The 20012-nt window shown below is 52.8% G+C and overlaps 1 protein-coding gene across 1 annotated transcript in view; it reads right to left on the bottom strand.

Moving 5' to 3' along the window:
• TECTA (tectorin alpha) overlaps positions 1–20012 on the bottom strand; it is a 103917-nt gene that overhangs the window by 75951 nt on the left and 7954 nt on the right. The window contains exons 4-9 of the mRNA XM_005857110.2: positions 19564–19701; positions 18871–19036; positions 15187–15599; positions 4723–5293; positions 1955–2547; positions 6–542 (exon numbers count right to left, since the gene is read on the bottom strand). Of these exons, the coding sequence (XP_005857172.1) occupies positions 6–542; positions 1955–2547; positions 4723–5293; positions 15187–15599; positions 18871–19036; positions 19564–19701 (2418 nt within the window). The remainder of the gene's footprint in view (positions 1–5; positions 543–1954; positions 2548–4722; positions 5294–15186; positions 15600–18870; positions 19037–19563; positions 19702–20012) is intronic.

Here is a 20012-nt window from a genome sequence, read left to right as displayed (position 1 = left end):
TCCACGTCGGCGTTCTTGCAGGCGCCGGCGTAGCGAGCCACGGCGTCGCAGAGCTCGGACAGGTTGCCGCCACTCTGGCAGAGGCGGAAGAGGCAGGTGCGGTAGTAGGCGGTGGCGTTGACCACGCCGTGGCACTCCAGGAACGAGCTGTTGGACGGGTCGTTGATGACGCCGCAGCGCGCGCGGCTGCGGTAGAGCTTGAGCAGCTCTGAGTCGTTGCCGCAGGCCTTGAGCAGGTCCCCGCACTCGCCGTTGCAGATCTCCTCGAAGGTGGTCCAGCTCTCCAGGAACACGGCCAGGTTGTCCGTGCACTTGCCGTTGGGGAGGCAGAACTCGTCGCTGGCGTTGGCGTTGAAGAAGCCGCACAGGCCGCCGGTGCAGTTGAAGTAGACGGTGGACAGGCGCACGTACAGCAGCCCCGAGGCCCAGTACTGCACGCTCACCACGCCCTTGGACTCCACCGTCGTGCTGTTCTGGGTCTGGTGAACCTCCAGCTTCCCCGAGAAGTGGAAGAAAGGCAGTTCCACCTCCTGGCCGTTCACCTGCAAGAGCAGGCCCCGCGGTCAGTGCCCGCGCAGGGGCCAGAGGCCGGGCGGGACTAGCCAGCCCTGCAGGAGCCGCAGACAGGCAGCTGGACTCACAGAGGATCGTTGTGCCTTTGTTGCTGGACCCTCTGACACAGCACATTCGCTGTGTATGTCCTTAGGGACGGACGCTCAGCTGGCCCCAAACCAAAGGGAAATGGGCGCAGGTGTCCTCCCCGCGCGGCTGCCGCCAGCCGCCTGTCCACAGACAGAGCCCCTTCCCCCAGCTCCCGGCTCCTCCCTTCCCCTTTGGGCCTGGCTTTGCCTGTGCCCCTCGCCCCCGCATGTGGTGCGTGTCTCATTATCTTGCTGTCCATCCACCTGTCTGTTCTTTTAATAAATGAGTCCCTGCAGTGTCAGTAGGGATGAAACACAGTCCTTTTCGTCTGTGGGTGTGTTTTATGTCCTGTGCTGTGCTGCTTCCACTTCTGTTTCCTAAATGAAACGTCATGTGATGTTAAGAAATGCATGTCGGACTGGGAGGAGGGAGCCGCTCCCCCACCCCTCCTGTCACTCCAGCTCGACCACTACGTACCTGTGAGGCCCCATTTCTGAGGTAGCCTGTTGGGATCTTTATGTAGAAAAGAGGAGCTGCACTAGATTATTCCTACAATTCCTCCTAGAACTAATCATCTGTAAGTATAGATGCCTAATCCTGGGTGTTTTAGACTAGGTCCGAGGGGCAAGAGGTGCCGTGGTGGGCACCCTTTGCCTCACCCCATATAGATTCCTGTTATAGGCAGGAGAGTCAGTATAGGACAGGGCCTGCCTGGGCTTGACTCTTGTGGCTGTGTGTCCCTGAGGAAGTTACTAAACCTCTCTGTGCCTCAGTTTTCTCATCTGTAAAATGAGGATAATAAAATATACTTGATAGGATTAAATGTGATACTGCTGCCTGGCCCGCATGACTCAGTGATTGAGCATCCACTTGTGAACCAGGAGGTCACAGTGTGATTTCCTGTCATGGTACGTGTCTGGGTTGCAGTCTCGATCCCCAGTGTGGGGCTTACAGGAGGCAGCTGATCAATGATTCTCTATCATCATTGATGTTTCTCTCTCCCTTCTCCCTTCCTCTCTGAAATAAACATATTTAAAATAAATAAATGTGATACTAGTTAGAGTAGTGCTTGGCACATCGGACAGGTCCTATGAGTGTTTGCTATTCTGAAGAGCTGGTCCTGCTACATCTGTCTGGTTCCCTCCATTTTCCACCTAGTGGACTCTTATTCGGTGCCCGTAGTTAGACAATGTTTGCATTTTTGGAGTCACTGACTTTCTAGAATCCACTCCTGGTCAGAGGCAAACAGGCAAACCTGAAGGACACGCTCAGCCTGTGACTCTGGGAAGCCCTCGGGCAGCAGGGGTCTTACCTTGACTTCCGAGGCCCCGACCCCTCCGATCTTGACCTCCTGGTTGGCCACCAGGATCCGGAGGCCTCGCAGCCCGGCAGGCCCTCCGTCGGGCTTCTTCTTGTTGATGTCGATCTCCAAGTACTCGGGCTGCTCGGGGCAGGTCCTGAGCACCGTGTAGGAGAACTCAGCGGGGAAGGCGAAGGCAGCGCCATCGAAGGTGTGCAGCACCTGGTCCTGGCTGAGCAGGCACACGGTCTCGCGCCGGGGGAAGCAGCCGCGGTGGCCCTGCTCCACGGTGCACACCTCGTCGGCACGGCAGGTCCGGTTGAAGCAGTACACGTCGCCGCCCTCCTCGCACAGGCACTGCACTGTGCAGTTGGCCGTGGCCCAGAAGAACTCCCCCAGAGTGTAGTAGCGGCCGTCGAAGTCGCAGCCGCACTCGTGCAGTGGGACGCACTGGCTGGCACTGAGGACGAAGCCATCATTGCACTCACAGCCCTCTGTGCAGGGCGAGGCGCAGGTCTGCGAGGCCGTGAGGTCCGCGCACGTGTCCGGGCAGCTGCTGGTGCACACAGAATAGTGGCTGAAGCTGGGGCACTGCACCGTAGATACTGGTGTGGGGAGAGAAGAAAGTAGGACAGCAAGGTCAGTGACCTGGGGGATGAAGCTGGGAGCCACATGCATGCACAGGGGCCACAGGAGTCACATGCACCAGAGCCTGGAGGAAAAGCACTCCTCCCACTTCACTCCCAGAATGAGGGCCGAGTAGGAAGAGAAGCTGGAGGCTGTGTCTGTGGAAACAAACTTAGCTGCTTCCCTAGTAACCATGGAGCCTGGGGACGCACTTGTGGACTTTGGCTCTCATCCCACCATCTTGACCGAAATTAAACGGCAGGTGTCCATCCTAACCAGACTGTAGATTATTCAACATAGATTTGTTGTTTGGTGACCTACAACCATTAAGCTATTTTAAGATCTTCAACTGATGGGCATATAAGTTGTTCTGATTTTAAAGGGCATGGCCCATTCTTAGGAGGAAATACATTCAACTTGTAGGAGAAATGAAAAAAAGTAACTGTTAGAGAAGTAATTTGAAAACATCAAATTCCTAACAGAGACCAAAGAAGACTGGGACCATGGATCCTCTGGCACACGGGGAATAAGGAAGCGCCTGGCGATCTGCACAGACTTGTGTCTGGGCTGCAAGTAGGACCAGTGCCGTCTGATGGCCCCTCTGGCCTTAGAGACGGTCCGTTCTCACTTTAAGGATATCAGAGTCTATGTCAACGTCTTGATTGGGTTGATTCCAACAGGCAGGGCTCAAGGGCCTGATAAACTAGCTCCTTAATTCAATATGATTCATCCCCCGCTGACCTTAGAGAGAGGGAGAGGGAGGGAAGGGGGAGGGAGGGAGAGAAGGAGAGAGAGGAGAGAGAGAAATGTGGAAAGTAGTACCACTGGACAAAATAGTCATTCTAGGCAAGAATTTGGTTGGCAGTTTGGATGTTCTTGGACTATAAAAGGATCAAAGAAACGCCAAATTCAATTTAAGTTTAATCAGAACTTGGATGCTCCAGACATAATAGACTGGCCAGTTTAAGGAAAAGGAGTACACTTTGTCTTAGTGGTGTGACCGGTACTCAAAGAAATGAATCTGATACATGGTGATGGATGTGAATTCAACCTATACTGGTGAATGAACATCTCACTCTGGCCTTGGAACTTACATTTTTAAATCTTCTCACCTCCGTAGCACTCTCAAATGCATGGATTAGAATTTCCTGTTTCCTCATATGGAGAAAACCAAGGACCAGGAAAGAAACAAAATTCCGAGTGGCTTGTCTCTGTTTGCTTGTTCTAAAAGTTTGCATAACTAGGAAAGGAGGCGGGGTTTAAGTGGGCCAGAAGGAAAGAAAAACGAGATAACTAAATGGTACAAAATGCTTCGTCCAAAAGGGTAATTCAAAGGAAACCGCTTCCCCACGATGCTGGGCCCAGCCTCACACGGGCATTTCAGCAAAAGGGCTTCTCCCTGGCCTGCCTGCTTCCTCTGGTACCTCCTCCTCCACCACCAGCAGCAGGTCAGCTGCGAGCGAGAGACACAGAACTAAAGGGGCTGAACGTGGGGGAGAGCGAGCCGGGGACAAAGGCTATTGGTCCTGTGGGAAGTGCGTCACTGACCAAAGGCTGGTTTGACCACACGGCCAATGTCTGCATTTACTCAGCAGCCACCTGCACCTCTGAAAGCCCCTCCTGCTGGACTCTGAGACGGCCCCCTGCTGCAGGGCCTTCCTCGCCAAGCATTCCTGCCACGCCTTTCATGTTCCCAGACCATTTAGGCTCATCAGTAGTTTCTGGCTATCGTATCAGGTGGGGTACACGTAAAGATCCTTTTACACTTCGTTCTTTCTCTTGTTTTGTTTTGTTAATCCTCACCTGAGGATATTTTTCCATTGAATTTTAGGGAGAGTGGAAGAGAGAGGGAAAGACAGAGAAACATCGATGTGAGAGAAACACATCGATTGGTTCCTCTTGCACATGCCCTGACCAGGGCCTGGGCTGGGGAGAAGCCTGCAACTGAGGTACGTGCCCTTGACTGGAATCAAACCCGGGACCCTTTGGTCTGCAGGCCGATGCTCTATCCACTGAGCCAAACTGGCCAGGGCCAGTTCATTCTTTATAATTTGTGATATTTCAACCTCACCTCCACTGTTGGAAAATCCTAACAAGGAGGTTTCCCAGGAGCCCTCTCCCTGTCCTCCTAGTGGGATGGGACGTCCGCTTACCACACCCAGTCTGGAGGCGCCAGTCTCCGATCGGAATGCCGAGGGCTTGGCACACGAGGGCATAGGCCTGGATGGCTTGGCAGAGGAGAGTCCCGTTGTCCCTCACGCTGCACAGGTCATACACGCAGCTGTGCACGAAGGCCGTGGGGTCCACCACGGTGCCGCACTCCCACAGGGGCCCGTCTGTCTTGTTGAGGAAGCCGCAGTAGTCGGGGCCGAAGTACAGGGCCTCGGTGGCCGTGTCGCACTGGGTGCAGTTGTCCACGCAGCCCGAGTCGCATAGCCACTCAGCATGGTAGACCCGCCAGCTCTCTCCCAGATCCAGCACAGACATGGCCGGCCTACCGTCCGGGCGGAGGAAGTCGTCCAGCGGGTTCTTGTTGTAGTTCCCACAGAGCCCGCACGTGGAGTTGGTGTAGGAGCCCGGGATGGAGATGGAGGCGTAGTGCTGGCCATCAAACGTCACTAAGAGCCCAAAATCTGTTTCCACGGCAGTGGACATGCCACTCTGGTAGATTTTCACAGCCCCCAAGTCTAAGGTGATGGGCAAAGAAGTCACTAGATCATTCACCTGCCAACAACAATGACAGCAAAAGGCAGGTGAGCCAGGGCCGGGCATTGGTTCCAGCCAGTGTCAGGAAGGGAAGGCAGGTGACTCAGCGCCACAGGGAGCACGGTGCCCCACTGCCTGGGCTCTGGGCTGGCCTCCTAGGAAGGTGCAGGCCTGGGGAACCCTCGAGGCCAGGCTGGTGTGGGCCAGCTGAGCACTGGGTGACCCTGAAGCTGTGACAAACGCACATTGCTAGTGCCACTCTGGACTTCTTGGGGTCCAGGTGGTTGTCACTCTTCCTGCTGGCTCCAGGGCTAGCTAGCTTCAAGTCTCTTCTTGAAAAACTAGTTGCCTCATCTTCCCTCTTTATTCCTCTAAATCCAATCTTTAAATCCTAGCTGAAGTCACTATTTTCCATTCCACCCTTAGTGCACTCAGCACTCCCGGCCCTCCTCCCGCTGACGGCGTGCTGGAAACTGCTCCCCATGACGCAGTGTCGAGACTGTCCTGGTGTTATTTTCCAGCTGTTTTGCCCTGTCATTTCCTGGTATCAGGATTATTCAACAACAACAAATGTGAGCACTGTGTTAGGAGTTGAGAAATAAGGAATAAAAAAGAGGATTGCCCCTGCCTCTCCCGAGCGCTCAGTCCCCCGGGGAAGAGGGCCAGGGATGGTATTTATAATACACGGTTTGAAGTATGTGTTAATAGGTGATGCAATGGGAGAACAGGACATGAATACGTAATCCAGCCTGAGGAAGCCATAGAAAGCTTTCCAGTTGGAATCAAGTCTAACCTGGGTCTTTAAAGAGAAACAGAAGTGGCCAAAGGAAGGCTGGGGGCAGGGAATTCTGGGATAAAAGAATAAAGGCAGGTGGGATGGGCATCGGGGCGTTACTGGGCAGCAGAGAGAAGGGGTAAACAGAAATGAAGCTGGAGATGGGGGCGTGGCCCATTCACTCAGCACATACCAACTCAGCCTTTTCTGGGTACTAAGCCCTGTCCTAAGAGCCGGGGGTTACCAACAAGTGGAAATCCTTGCATCGCGGAGCTTATATTTCAGTTGAAGAGACCAACAACAAACAAAATAAACAGGAAAAAATATGTAAGTATGTCAGAAAAATGTTCTGCAGGAAATAAAGCAGGGAACGTGGGTCAAAAGTAGTAGGAAAGAGGGTTTCTAATTTCAAATAGGGTCATCAGGGAAGACTTCGCCGGGAAAGGGACGTCTGAGGTGAGGAAGCAAACCATGCTGTCATCTGCGGTGAAAGTGGCTCATGAAGCGTGGACAGCCAGGCCCTGAGGGGTAGTGTGAGGGACTCCCAGGGCCGGTGTGACAGTAATGGAGAGAGCAAGGCGATGGCCGATAATGCCAAAGAGAGAAGAGCAGCCAGAACAGGCAGAGCCACTCAGCTACTGTGAAGACCTCGGCTTTGAGCAAGATGAAGTTAAGAGGGTGCCTAGAGCAAAGGATCAACATGATCTGACTTCCATGTTTAGAAAATGGCTTGGGCTTCTGTGTTGGAAAAAGGCCTTGGAGTGCCTTTAAAGCCGTGCTTTAAAACCAAACAAAATCCCACAGAAATGAAACCCAAAAAACTTGCATTTCTCTTCTTTAAGGAGAGTCCACAAAGGTTTAGAAAAAGGAAATGACATAGTCAGACTTGCATTTCAGAAAGTCCATGCCGGCCAGCATGAAGGACACAACGATGTATGTCAAAATTAGAAGCAGAGCAACCAGATGGACAACTGCTGCTAGAACCCAGGGGTGATGGCAGATGAGGGTCTAACCTGCGTAATTACATGAAGAAAGAGGGATAGTCATGGGGTGCACTCAGCAGGAGCTGGTGGGGTTTTGTAGTGAGGAGTGAGAAATGGGGGGAGAATCAAGAGTGAGGCCCAAAAGCCTGGCTCACTTGAGCAGGTGGCTTGATTAAGTCTCCAACAGGAGAGTGAATTGTCTTCTCTTTCACACTTAACATGCCTAGAACCTACAGAGGTCACATTCGTGGGCTGAGGTTGAATGGCAAGTCCATGGTGGAACTGACTGTAAGTGCATGTACGCTTCCCAAGCTGATTTCTGGCAGACAAGGATAAGGGTCTTCTGAATTGTCTAGGAGGTGAGACAACAGACTGTCCAAGATCACTCCCAAGAGTTACCATGGCACTATCATGTGCAATTCTCTGTCTCTATACTTAAGGGGGGAAAGAGACAAGAAAAATATACTCAAGAAATAAGTTGTCCAGAGATCAAAGATGGCAGCAGAGTAGGTGGCAGCTACACTCACTTCCTCCCAGGACCAAACTGGAACTACAACTGAAGTCTAGAGCAATCATCATAAATAACCAACTGAACAGAAGTCTCATAACCAAGGATGTACAGAAGAAGCCACATCGAGACAGTAGGAAAGGTGGCAACACATGAAGGGCTGGCCCTGCTCCCACGGTCAGTGGCTGAGATTCTGAGGGGCATTTCAGGTGCAAAGGTTCCCTCTAAGGAACATGGGTCGCAACCTGGTGCCAGGCTCCCAAGCCCAGAGCCCCAGAGCTGGGATGAGGCACCCACAGAACATCTGGCTGTGAAAATCAGCAGGGGCCTGTCTGCCAGGGAGAGAGGGGAGTCTGCTAGAGACACAGGCACCCTTTTAAAGGGCCAGTGCACAAAATCTCGTTTGCAGCCACTTACCTTGGGCTCAGGGAGAAGCAGACTAGAGTCTTGTGAAGAAAGACTGCGGATTGTGGCTCTAAGGAGAGAGCTGAAGGGACGGCCACCAAGATCCCAGTGCTGAGTCCCTCTCCCACACCACAGACACCAACTTTCTTGGGTGGAGCACTCCCCTCCTTGCAGCATCAGCCGACAGAGCGTGTGCCCTGCTGAGGAGTCAGTTGCCTGGGCCCAGGGGTAGAGATCAGGACATATTCAAGGGGTGTCAGTGAGAGAGCAGTGTGGCTTTGGGGTGGTGGACTTTCTCTTCACTTTCCTGTGAAACTGACTGGCGCCTGCCTTTCATAGGAGATCTGCTAGCCCCACCCTCCCGACTCCTGGTCACCACACCCTGCTGAGCATGGGCTGCCCAGGAGGTCTGTACAAATCCAAGACAGACTGAGTTGTGTGGCTGTGGGGCAAGGGCCACCCCCACCTTTCCCCAAGCCTCATCTGCACCTCACCCTCTGAAAAGATCCACTAGCCCAGTGGGTCGGCAAACTGCGGCTCGCAAGCCACATGCGGCTCTTTGGCCCCTTGAGTGTGGCTCTTCCACAAAATACCGACTTCTGCTCATGGGCCATGAAGTTTCAATCGCACTGTACATGCATGCCCGCACGTGGTATTTTGTGGAAGAGCCACACTCAAGGGGCCAAAGAGCCGCATGTAGCTCGAGAGCCGTGGTTTGCCGACCACTGCACTAGCCCCACCCTCATGCCTCCTGGTGGCACTGTCCTACCAGCCTAGGACTCCTGGGAGAATCTGGGACAGACTGAGCTAAGTGACTCTAGGATGGAGGCCATCATATTTCCTTTCCTCACCTGACTCATGCAGAGCCTCCCTTCACATGGCTAAATCTCGGTCTGTTTGGGCCTGATAAACTCTGTTGACATCACCCTGATGACTCCCTGAAACCCTGCCCCAGCACAAAGGTCTGTGGGCACATGGCAGGCAGCAGCTGGACTTGGTGCATCCTGGGACTTTGGCTGAGTGGCCTCAGACCCAGCACTGGCACTGAGCTTGAGACTGTATCAATTTGGTGAACATTACTCACCCCTGTTGGTGACTCACTGAGAACCTGCACTATGCAACTCGAATTTCACCAGAAGTTCTTTCAGAGACCAAGCCAAACAGGTAGCCGGCAAGCAAAGGCAGGTGTAGGTAGATCTCGTGGTGTTTGGGACTTTTCCTGATCTGCCCACGTGCTCAGTGCTGGTGGAACCAACCTAGATGTGCAGTTTGGTCATTCCCACACACACCAATGCCCAGCAGAGGCAGCCACAAAGTGTAAATAGCTTTGTAACTCCAAACAGGTTTTCCAGGACTAGACACAGGCAGTGACTGACATGACCACCACAGTCCCTCCCAAAGGCCAGTGGCCAGCTTCAGACAACATCAAAGTAGAATCCAATTAGTTTCATAGGTGGGATATCCAAAGGGAGATCTTGACAGACACCAGACCGTGCTGAGGTGAATTCTGCTTCCTGTCGTGAGCACCTGCTCGACAGCTCCTTCACTGTGGTTGGGGTCAATCCTCACAGTCAACCAGCCCAAGTTTACTCCACATTCGAACAGGCCAATAGAAATCAAGACTCAATAACAACACGAGGGCTCACATAACTCACACAAGAGGCGTTTCTAGAGTACCAGGCTTAGATGATCAAGGGGACTGCACCGTTGGGTCCCATAAGACATCTACTACATAAGGCCACACTATCAAGAGAGGGAGAGATAGCAGATCTACCTTGTACACAGTAAGAAAAACACACAGAGAGGCAGCCAAAGCAGGGAAACAAAGAAACATGTCAAAAAGGAAAGGCAGGATAAATCTCAAAAAAGAAAAAAAGAAAAAAAAACCTAAATGAAATAGAGGTAAGCAATTTGCCAGACACAGATTAAAAAAAAAATGGTTATAAGGATGTTCAAAGAACTTAGTGAGAATTTCAACAGCATGAAAAAGGACATAGAAATCATGGAAAACAACCAGTCAGAAATGAAGAATACAATATTTGAAATAAAGAATACACTAGAAAGAATAAAGAATAGGTTGGATGAAGCAGAGGACTGAATCAGTGATTTGGAACACAACAAGAGAGAAGAAAACACCAAACCAGAGCAGCAAAAGAAAAAAAGATTTAAAAAGAATGAGGATAGGTTAAAAGGGAACTTTGGGACAACATGAAATGTAACAACATTCACATCATAGGAGCATCAGAAGGAGAAAAACAGGAGTAAGGGGTAGAGAACCTGTTAAAAGAAATTGGCAGAAAACTTCCCTAACCTGGTGAAGGAAAAATTCATACCAGTTCAAGAGGTACAGGTAACCAAAAGAGATGAACCCAAGACACATACACCAAGACACATCATAATTGAAATGGCAAAGATTAAAGAGAGAGAAAATCATAAAGGCAGCAAGAGAGAAACAGTCAGTTACCTATAAGGGAGCTCCCATAAGACTGTCAGATGATTTCTCAGCAGAAACACTTCAGGACAGAAGAGATTGGTATGAAGTACTCAGAGTAATGAAAAGCAAGGACTTGAATCCAAGACTACTCTATCCAGCAAGGCTAACATTAAAAGCTGAAGAAGAAATAAAGAGCTTCCCAGACCCCCCCAAAAAGGAAAAAAAGGCTAAAGGAGTGCATTACTACCAAACTAGCATTGTGAGAAAAGTTAAAGTCACTATTTAAGAAGAAGAAATACGATTAGAGAGGAATATAAGTATAAAGAAAATATGACAATAAATAAGTCCTCATGGATAATAAGCTAAAATGTAAATGGATTAAGTGATCCAATCAAAACATATAGCAGTGTGGATAACAAAACAATCCATAGCAGTGTGTATAACAAAACATGACCCATATATATGCTATCTACAAGAGACTCACTTCATAACAAAAGACTCACACAGGATGAAAGTGAAGTGATGGGAAAAATTTTCCATGCATTTGGAAATGAAAAAAAGAGCAGGGGTGGCAATACTTACTAGTATATCTGAGAAAACAGAGTTCAAAACAAAGGGCATAGCAAAAGACAAAGAAGGTCACTACATAATACTAAAGGGATGGATCCAACAACAGAATGTAACTTAGGTAAACACATATGTACCCAATATAGGAGCACCTAAAAAAATATATATTTAAAACTCTTGAAGTACTTAAAGGGAGAGATTGACAGCAACATAGCCACAGTGGAGGACTTTAACACATTGCTGACATCACTGGTAAGTCTTTGAGACAAAAAAAATCAACAAGGAAACAGCAACTTTAAAGGACACAATGGATCAGATGGATTTAATTTATCTTTCCAGAACATTTTATCCCACAGCAACAGAATATACATTCTTCTCAAGAGCACATGGAGCATCGTCAAAGACAGACCTCGTGTTAGGACACAATATAAGTCTTACCAAATTTAAGAAGATTGGAATCATATGCAGCATCTTCTCAGATCACAACAGCATGAAACTAGAAATCAGCTACAATAAAAAAAAACACCTCAAAAACATTCAAACACATGGAAGCTAATAGCATGCTCAATGGTTGCCAGTGAAATCGAAGAAGAAATAAAAAATGACCAGCAAACAAATGAAAATGAACACACAACAACCCAACATCTATGGGACACAGTGAAAACAGTTCTGAGAGGAAAGTTCATAGCATTTCAGGTCTACCTCAAGAAGCAAGAAAAATCTTGCAAAAGCCATTTCACCATACATCTAAAAGAACTATAAAAACCCCACAGTAAGTAGAAGGAAAGAAATACCAAAGAGCAGAGCAGAAATAAATAATATAGACATGAAAAAAATACAAAAGATGAATGAAACCAGAGCTGGTTCTTTGAAAAGATAAACTTGATGAACCTTAAGCCAGACTCATCAGGAAACAAAGAGAGAGGACCGAAATATATAAAAGCAGAAATGAAGAGGCCAAGTAACAACTGACATCACAGAAATACAAAGAATAGTAAGAAAAGACAATGATCAACTATACACCAATAAATTGGGCCAAATGAACAAATTTCTAGAAAAATACAATCTTCCAAAACAAAATCAGGAAGAACTAGGAAACCTGAGTAGACTGATATTAACTAATGAAATGGAAGTAGTAATTTTTAAAAAATCCCAGCAAACAAAAGTCCTGGACCAGATGGTTTCACAAGTTACCAACATTTAAAGAAGAACTAGCACCTGTCGTCCTCAAGGTATCCCCAAAAAATTGCGGGGCGGGAAGACTTCCAAGCTCTCTTTACGAGGCCAGCATCACCCTAATTCCAAAACCCATAAAGACTCCACCAGGAAAGGGTCAGCTGCATGTCCCTTACTAATGCTCTTCTCTCACAGAAGCGTCTGCTAACAGAGGGTAGGGTCTGCCTCCCCAGAGCAGCACCACGGGTAGAGTCTCTGAGTCCTGCCACAGTCCCCCAGCTTCTCTGCGTTGGGTCTTGCCCCACGCAGGCCGACTCTGTCCCAGGCCCACCACAGGCGCTGGGATCGCCAGCTGACAGCTTTTTCCTGGCATCAGTGCTCATGCACCCCGTTCTCTCATACAAGTCCCTGTGTCTGTAGCTCACAGTGCTGGGAGCGGCACTCCCAGAGAACTCTCCCCACACCCCACCCCCACCCCCATGGATGGTGGATCGCATTTCATTCCTCCATCTACATATTCCAGAGCCCTCAACTCTCAGTTAACCAGTGGTTGGTGAATCTCCCCTCTGTGTCTCTAGTCTTCTCCCAGTATTCTAGCCATTTCCCTGTTTGGGGGTGTCTCTCCCAGCATGTGGGCGGAGACATGGTTAGAAGAGAAGTCCAAGCGTAGGGCTTAGAATGGAAAGAGACTTGGGTGGCGATGTCAACGTGGGAACGAGAAAATACTGAGCAGCCACAGCGTGCCAAGCTCTGTACGAGAAATCGCATGTGTGGTTGTTCTACATGCGATTATTCAACAACATGACAGCCTCCGAAGGTCCCACTCACCTCCCTCTTTTGCAGGTGAGGAGAGTAAGGTCCAGGGCTCGAGGAACAGGGAGGGGACAGGCTCTCGCCGCTGCTCATAGCTCTGCTCTCCTGCTCCCTCCCCCCAGGGCTCAGCACAGGAGCCACATCCACCCTCCAGCCCCAGAGTCCTGCCTCCTCGACAGTTTCACCCATTTAACGAAAAGAGAAAATAAAGCTCAAAAAGGCCACTCAGTGCCCGTCGTGGCACAGGTGCTGAGCAGCTGTGACCCGGCCCAGATCCTCTCCACCAGATGCTAACTGGCCTCGGCTTCTCCCAGAGCCTGAGCCCTCGGGTGCACCTGGATGGGAGTGTGGGGGGGGCGGGAAACCGAGGAGGGTTAGCTGGAAGGCGGTGTTTATTCTGTGGGCCTCCGGCTGGCTCCCTTTGGTCCCCACTGGCACATAGAAGCCGACCTTGTTTATTTTGCTACTTGAGAACAGTTCAAAGGGGGAAATCCATAGACAGATGCAGGCCCTCCCTCTGAGGAGAGAGGAGGCCGCCCCAGCCTGGCCCCCCTGTCTGAAGAAGTCTGCTGTCTCACAGGCGGATGGGACTCTCCCTGCTTCCTGCCCCTCTCCCTGCCTGTCCCCACCTCACCCGGGTGGGCGCTCTGCCATCCGCCCAGCAGCCGCCCCCGAAGAGCAGGTTTATTCAGAGAAACTTGGAAGCCATTTGGCAAGAGGAAAAGGAAGCCATTGTTAGCTTGCAGTTGGAGTCACATAACCTTTTCTTTCTAAAACATTTACATTCACATCCACGCCTCCCGTTGCTACAGGACATTAGGAATCTGCCCGACACCCGGACGATAGGAAAGAGCCGCGCAGTCAGCAGAGCTGCTGGCCTGAGTGGGATGTCGGCGCCCCTTTCCTTCTTAAAAAAAGTCTGACTGTGAGCAAGAAAGAATCTCCTTCAGAAAGGAGAGTGGGAAAGCATGAAGCTCCTTTTTGCTGCAGATGTTATGCCCCTCACCCCGGAATGCAGCAGTAGGGGGCGCTACTGAGCCCGTTCCAGCTGGAAAATGCGAGCCTCCATCTACAAGGACACGCACAGGGCCCACAGGGCCCACAGGGCCGGGCAACACGGTGTGAACTCCCAGGGGACTCTCACCCCGCCGCCTGACTCCTCCCTTTGCACGGAAAGAAAGACTGCCCCAGGGAGCCTAGCCCAGCAGCAGCCCTGGTGAGAGCGCCCTTCCGACGGGGACCTGCTGGCTCCATGGGCCCAGGAAGGCAGGCCAGGAAGTGGCATGCACTCCTCTGTCCTGCCTCTCGTTGAACATGTTGCATCCATTTGAACCACAACACTTTTTTTTAAAGAAAGAAATCCCAGCATTGGCGTCAGGTCTGCTCGGTGACCTCTGTGATGACCTCCCCGGTGGGGGATTAAGGACTGCAGGCGATTTCAGCCATCAACCCCTCGGGGTCTTGGTTATTGTTACTTGAATAAATATCTGGTTGCGATGAGTCTTCATGAACAAACATGAAAGCTGGGGCCCCCACACGTTGAGGAGCTGCTGTGGCCTCTTGCTCAGCCTCCTGCGTCACTGCACCTGCCTGCACCCGGGACAGCGGCAGGGCCATTGCATTTACCAAACAGGCCGGCAGAGCAGGGCCTCTGGCTTCAGGCGGGAGCGGGGGGCTCTGCTGTCTGGGCAGCGGAACTGGGCTCTCACTGCCCGGCTGACTGCGGAGGCCACAGCCCTCCCGGCGCCTTGCAGGGCACCTCTGAGACAACCATCCGCTTGGAGGTTTCTCTGTGGATGCAGCAACGGGATGGGTGGTGGGGACTGTCAATCAAAGCCTGCACTGGGTGGTGGGTGTGACTGTGTTCACACCATCTCCACGGCGTGGCCACGTGGCTACCACTTTTCAACCAGGTCCGTGAGAAACTAAACTTACTCTCTCCCTAGTTACTCCTGCATTTGCACGTGTGTGTGTGTGTGTGTGTGTGTGTGCGCGCGCACACACCCCGGCGTTTAGCGGGAAACAGGACTATAAATGCACTTTAAGACGCACAGCAGACAGACACTGTGTTAACGAGGGAGCCAGGGCAGCTCCCTCACAACATGTAACTCAGTCAAGAATTTTACAAGCTCTTTGTGAGGCAGGGAGAGCCATGCACCCTGCGGTACCGGCAGCCCCCAGCAGAGCAGCAGGCCTGGGAGAGTTTCCCAGGGACCCCGCGCCCGCCCTGCGCCGGTGGCGGTGTCTCACCTTGACTTTCCCGTAGCTCCCTTTGGGGATGAGGATCTTGTAGCCGTTCACCTCCACGGAGAGCTCCCTCAGCGTGGAGACGGCCTTGCCGGCCCGGCGCTCGTTCTTGGCCTCCACGCTGAAGAAGGGGAGGTGGGCCGCCCGCACGCAGTGCCGGGCCAGCAGGTAGGCGCAGGAGCCCTGGAAATGGAAGACGAAGCCGTCGAAGGTGCGGTAGTGCGGCTCCCCGAACACCACGCAGGTGCCGGTCTCCACGGGGCTGCAGGAGGAGAACTTGCCTTTGGGCTCGCACACCTCATAGGGGCTGCAAGCGGCCTCCTGGCAGTAGATCTCATTGTTGAAGTCCAGGCAGCGGCACTTGATGGTGCAGTTCAGGTCCTCCCAGAACACCTCCCCTCGCCGCAGGAACTGCCCTGGGACAATGACAGAGAGCGTGTTTGCCGAGGGCTCTCCATCGGCGAAGGCCTGGGCCCAGTGCTGGACAGTGTGACACCCTCTATGCCACCACAGCACCTTAGGGATAAGTGTTGTTGCCCTCCCCTGACAAGTGAGGGATGAGGCTTAAGAGAAACTGAGTCACTTTTCCAAGATCACTCAGCAACTCAGTGGGGAAGCCAGGGTCCACGCGAGTCCGTCCGTATCCAGCCGAAGCTCTTGGCGTGACCCTTTCCATGCTGGTGCGCAAGCCTCGTTTGAGGAAAGGCACCCTGTCTGAGTCCACAGGAAAGGCTGGCTCGCAGGAGTTGGCCTTCCTCCCCATGGAAGGCTGGCTCACCAGGGACAGCAACCTTGCTCGCTGGCTCCCTCAGCCATCTGTGGGGCCCAGAATGTGCCAGAAAAGGTCAACAGCACCAGGAGTCAATGCACACATGTAAATGCGTCTTCCTGAGGAGATTCTAGAAAGGGCTGACCTCTGGCTTGGCACCTTCCAAGGCTCATAAATTCTGCAGACACTAACTTACAGCTACAAACGTGGTCCTCTCTCACTCCAGGCCCTGCTAGTCCCATGTTTCCCCGCCTGTTTCGGCCTCTATCACGGACGGAATCGCGGACAGAACTTGTCCACGGGATCTAGGTCGGGAGGAGTCTGAAGTGGGGGAGCAGAATGGTTTCAAAGGATGTGTTAATTTTTTTAAAAATATATTTTTATTGACTTCAGAGAGGAAGTGAGAGGGAGAGAGATAGAAATATCAATGATGAGGGAATCATTGACTGGCTGCCTCCTGCACACTCCACACTGGGGATCGAGCCTGCAACCCGGACATGTGTTCTGACTGATCCACACTGGGGATCGAGCCTGCAACCCGGACATGTGTTCTGACTGGGAATCGAACTGTGACCTCCTTGTTCATAGGTGGACACTCAACCCCTGAGCCACACTGGCTGGGCTAATCTTTAAAGTATTCACTACTATTTATTTGGTAGACAATCAGTCTTTAAAACCACTTTCCTAAAGAAATTATCTCCCCAATCAAATTTTTGAAATTTGCCAGTTGTTAATATCAACTTTCAATTGAAATAGGAGCACCTTAGGGCTGAGGGCTGAGAGTCTTTGGTTGGGGGCAGAGTCAAGAGAACTGGGCAACCTCTCTGACTCCGGCCTTAACGCCCACCTGCCTCAGCTTTCCAACCTGCAATATGGGAACAGCACTGTTTCCTCTCCCTGCCTCATGGGACCCGTGAGACTATAAAAACCTGGCACACACGGATGGAGGAGGGGCATTTGTAAACTGAGAATGTCTGATAGGAAAGATAAATAACGCCGTATACCAAGAGTAAGCATAGTTTGAAATTGTAGTTTAAAAATATTTCTCAAGTTTTTATAAAACTGACTACTGTACAGGTTAACCGAGCAGAAGGCATGGTGCCAGCAGCCCTCCCGTCTCCGTCCGGCAGGAGCAGCTCCGTCTCAGCAGGCGATGATGCTGATACCTGCTGAGCAGAGGCCCGACGGGGTAACAGATGGGCCCACCTCCCAGCAGGTCACATGCATCAGCTGAAAAGGCCCCTTCACCTCACAGCCTGGGCACTGGTCCCAACAGCAGCCTCCATGCGGAGTAGCTGCCAGTGCCTGCCTTGTCAGGCTTCCAAAGGGCGGGGGGCGGGGGCAGGGGGGAGACAAATGCCTTGGAATAGAGGACATTTGGGCCAAAAGGTAGAATCGCTGAGATCATTTTCTTTGCAAAATGATGACATAATAACCCAGCTCCACATCACACTTCCCTCCTCACGCAGGGCAACCCCAGGCTCACAGACTGATGCATGCCCAGCGGCACATAAAGATGCACAGCATCGGCATAGGGTGTAGCATTCGTCCTGGATACAAAGCCCAAACCGTAACAGGGGAAGGAGTGAGGTCGAAGTGGGGTCTGCATGCAGCTGGCCTGTGTGTCCCGTCACCACAGCCAGTGGCTGTCGCCACCACCGAGGTCACACAGCCGCGCCAGTCGGCTCTGCAAGGAGTGGACGGAGGGTGCGAGGTGCTGTGGCCACCAGCCCAGGCCGTGGAGGGGAGAGCCCACTGGGTGCTGGTTTGGTCTTTTCCAGACCGTGAGCGAAGCTGCAGTCCACTCTGAGGGCAGGAGCACAGCCGGAGCCCTGTGTGCCCAGGAGCCAGGGTGTCCGTCTGGCCCCGCCCAGCTGTGCTCTGACACACTCATCCGCTGTCTCAACCTGAGGACTTCGCAGTCCTGACACACCTGACCCCCGCGGGGACTGGCAGAGTGTGGGCTTCAGGCAGGCGGATGGGCTTTCCTGGGTATTAAACAACCTGGCACTGGGCCAGGAGAGCAGCCCGCTGCCTCCTGAGGCTGCCGAGACACGCGGTCACCAGGAGGCAGGAGAGCTCCTGAAACCTTCCTCCCGGCCCAAGGCCTTGCATGGATCTGACCTCCCCGCACCCTCTGCCACCCAGTGCCGGCCTGTGTCTGTGCAAATACATCTTCAGCCCGTCACCCGTGTTCCAGGGGAACCCCGTGGTGGCCAGCACCTCCCTGGGCTCTCGGAATGTTCTGGAGAGATGCAATGGCTGGATGGCTGAGTGCATGGGAGGGTGGATGTTTACTAGTTCTAGTTGCTATCGCCTCCACTCCTCCGAGCAGAAGTGTGAACAGAAACCCTGTTTCCAGAAGACTCTTAGACACACACGAAGCAGGAGTCTGCAGCCGGGTGTTCCTGAGCCCTGGCCGCTCTGCACGCCGAGGGAGGTGTCCGGCCTGACTGTAAGGGGCCCGTGAGGAGCGCCCACAGCTTGCTCCCCGTGTGCAGCCGGCTTCCTTCTGTCTAGCATGTGTTCCAGGTCCGCACGCCCGGTCCTGGCGCAGGGGGCAGGCAGGAGCCGGCGGAGGAACGGTGAAAGGGGAAGGACCACGGCGTGGCTGATGTTAACCAGGGCTCCCTCCTGTCCCTCTGGCTGGGACCTCACTCAAGACCCTCATCCACGTTGTGGCTGTTCTGAGCAGCGAGCTGTGCTCACCCCCCAGGCAACCCCTCACAAACCGCAGTGTCGGATGCAGGAGGCCTCTCGGTCTAAGGAGCCTGTGTGCTCGCATCACCCTGACCCATTGTCCGCTGAGAGGTGTCAAAGGAGGCTGGCATCAAAGTGTCTGCCCTCAGGGCCAAAACGCCTGCCTGTCCATCTAAACTCCACAAACTGCGTTGCCATAGAGACAGGAACAGCCTTACCTCTGGAGGTGCAGCCATTGGCCGGATCAATCTCTTTCCCGTCCACTTTGAACGCCCAGCGGCCGGGAACGTTGACGTTCGTGGTCTCCTGGATGTTCACAATGTCGGGGGTTCTGGACCCCGGGAGGCTGAAGAAGTTGCTGAGGTTCCCACCGTTAAATCCTGCCTGAAGCGCAGAAGGGAGACGAGCCTGAGCACAAACACTACCCGCTGGTTAACCTGCCCGAACACCTTCTCCCGACACAGCCTGCTTCGTTCATGCTGCACCAGATCAGGGTATCAGTGATGGACAAGACTAGCCTCCCAGTCTCCACAACCACCAGACATCCTTCCCTCCTTAAGAGCTCTGGGCAGGACTCCCTCCAGGACGCATGGCAGAGTGCCTCCACCTGTGCCATCACCCCCCCCCAAGTCAGTCAGGGGCCCCCACCTGTGCCATCACCCCCTGAGACAGTCAGGGGCCCCCACCTTGCCATCACCCCCTGAGACAGTCAGGGGCCCCACCTGTGCCATCACCCCCTGAGACAGTCAGGGGCCCCACCTGTGCCATCACCCCCTGAGACAGTCAGGGGCCCCACCTGTGCCATCACCCCCTGAGACAGTCAGGGGCCCCACCTGTGCCATCACCCCCCAAGTCAGTCAGGGGGCCCCCACCTGTGCCATCACCCCCTGAGACAGTCAGGGGCCACCCACCTGTGCCATCACTCCCCCAAGACCTGTCAGGGGGTCCCCGCCGCTTGCTGTCCCCGTTGTCCAGTTGATTTCATAGTAATTGAAGAGCGTGAATGTGTGAGAGCCATCGGACACCAGGACGGCCTGGAAGGTGTTCACCTGCAGGTGGGAATAGATGGGCGGTGACTCCCACTGCCCAATGGCAGCTCCCTGCACTCTGCCCCCTCCCTGCCCCCAGCAGCTCAGGGCTGTGCCCGGCGCTCACGCTCTGCATCCTCTCTGAATGTGTCCTCGCCTCGAGTGGGGAAAGCAAGGCGTGCGGGACAGTGCGCAGGACAGAGAGATGCCTGAGAACCACCTAGAGGCCGGCTGGGGCAGCTCCCCAGGCTCTGACCGCCTCAGACCCTGAACGCTGAGCTCGGCTCAGCTGTGCCGATGTGCAAGCAGATGGCGGCAGGAGAATAAGCTGC

This window comes from Myotis brandtii, unplaced genomic scaffold, assembly GCF_000412655.1.
Source record: "Myotis brandtii unplaced genomic scaffold, ASM41265v1 scaffold1074, whole genome shotgun sequence".
NCBI lineage: Eukaryota > Metazoa > Chordata > Mammalia > Chiroptera > Vespertilionidae > Myotis > Myotis brandtii.
The sequence above is the reverse complement of the archived record's forward strand: the minus strand, read 5'-3'. Positions and strand labels throughout refer to the sequence as shown.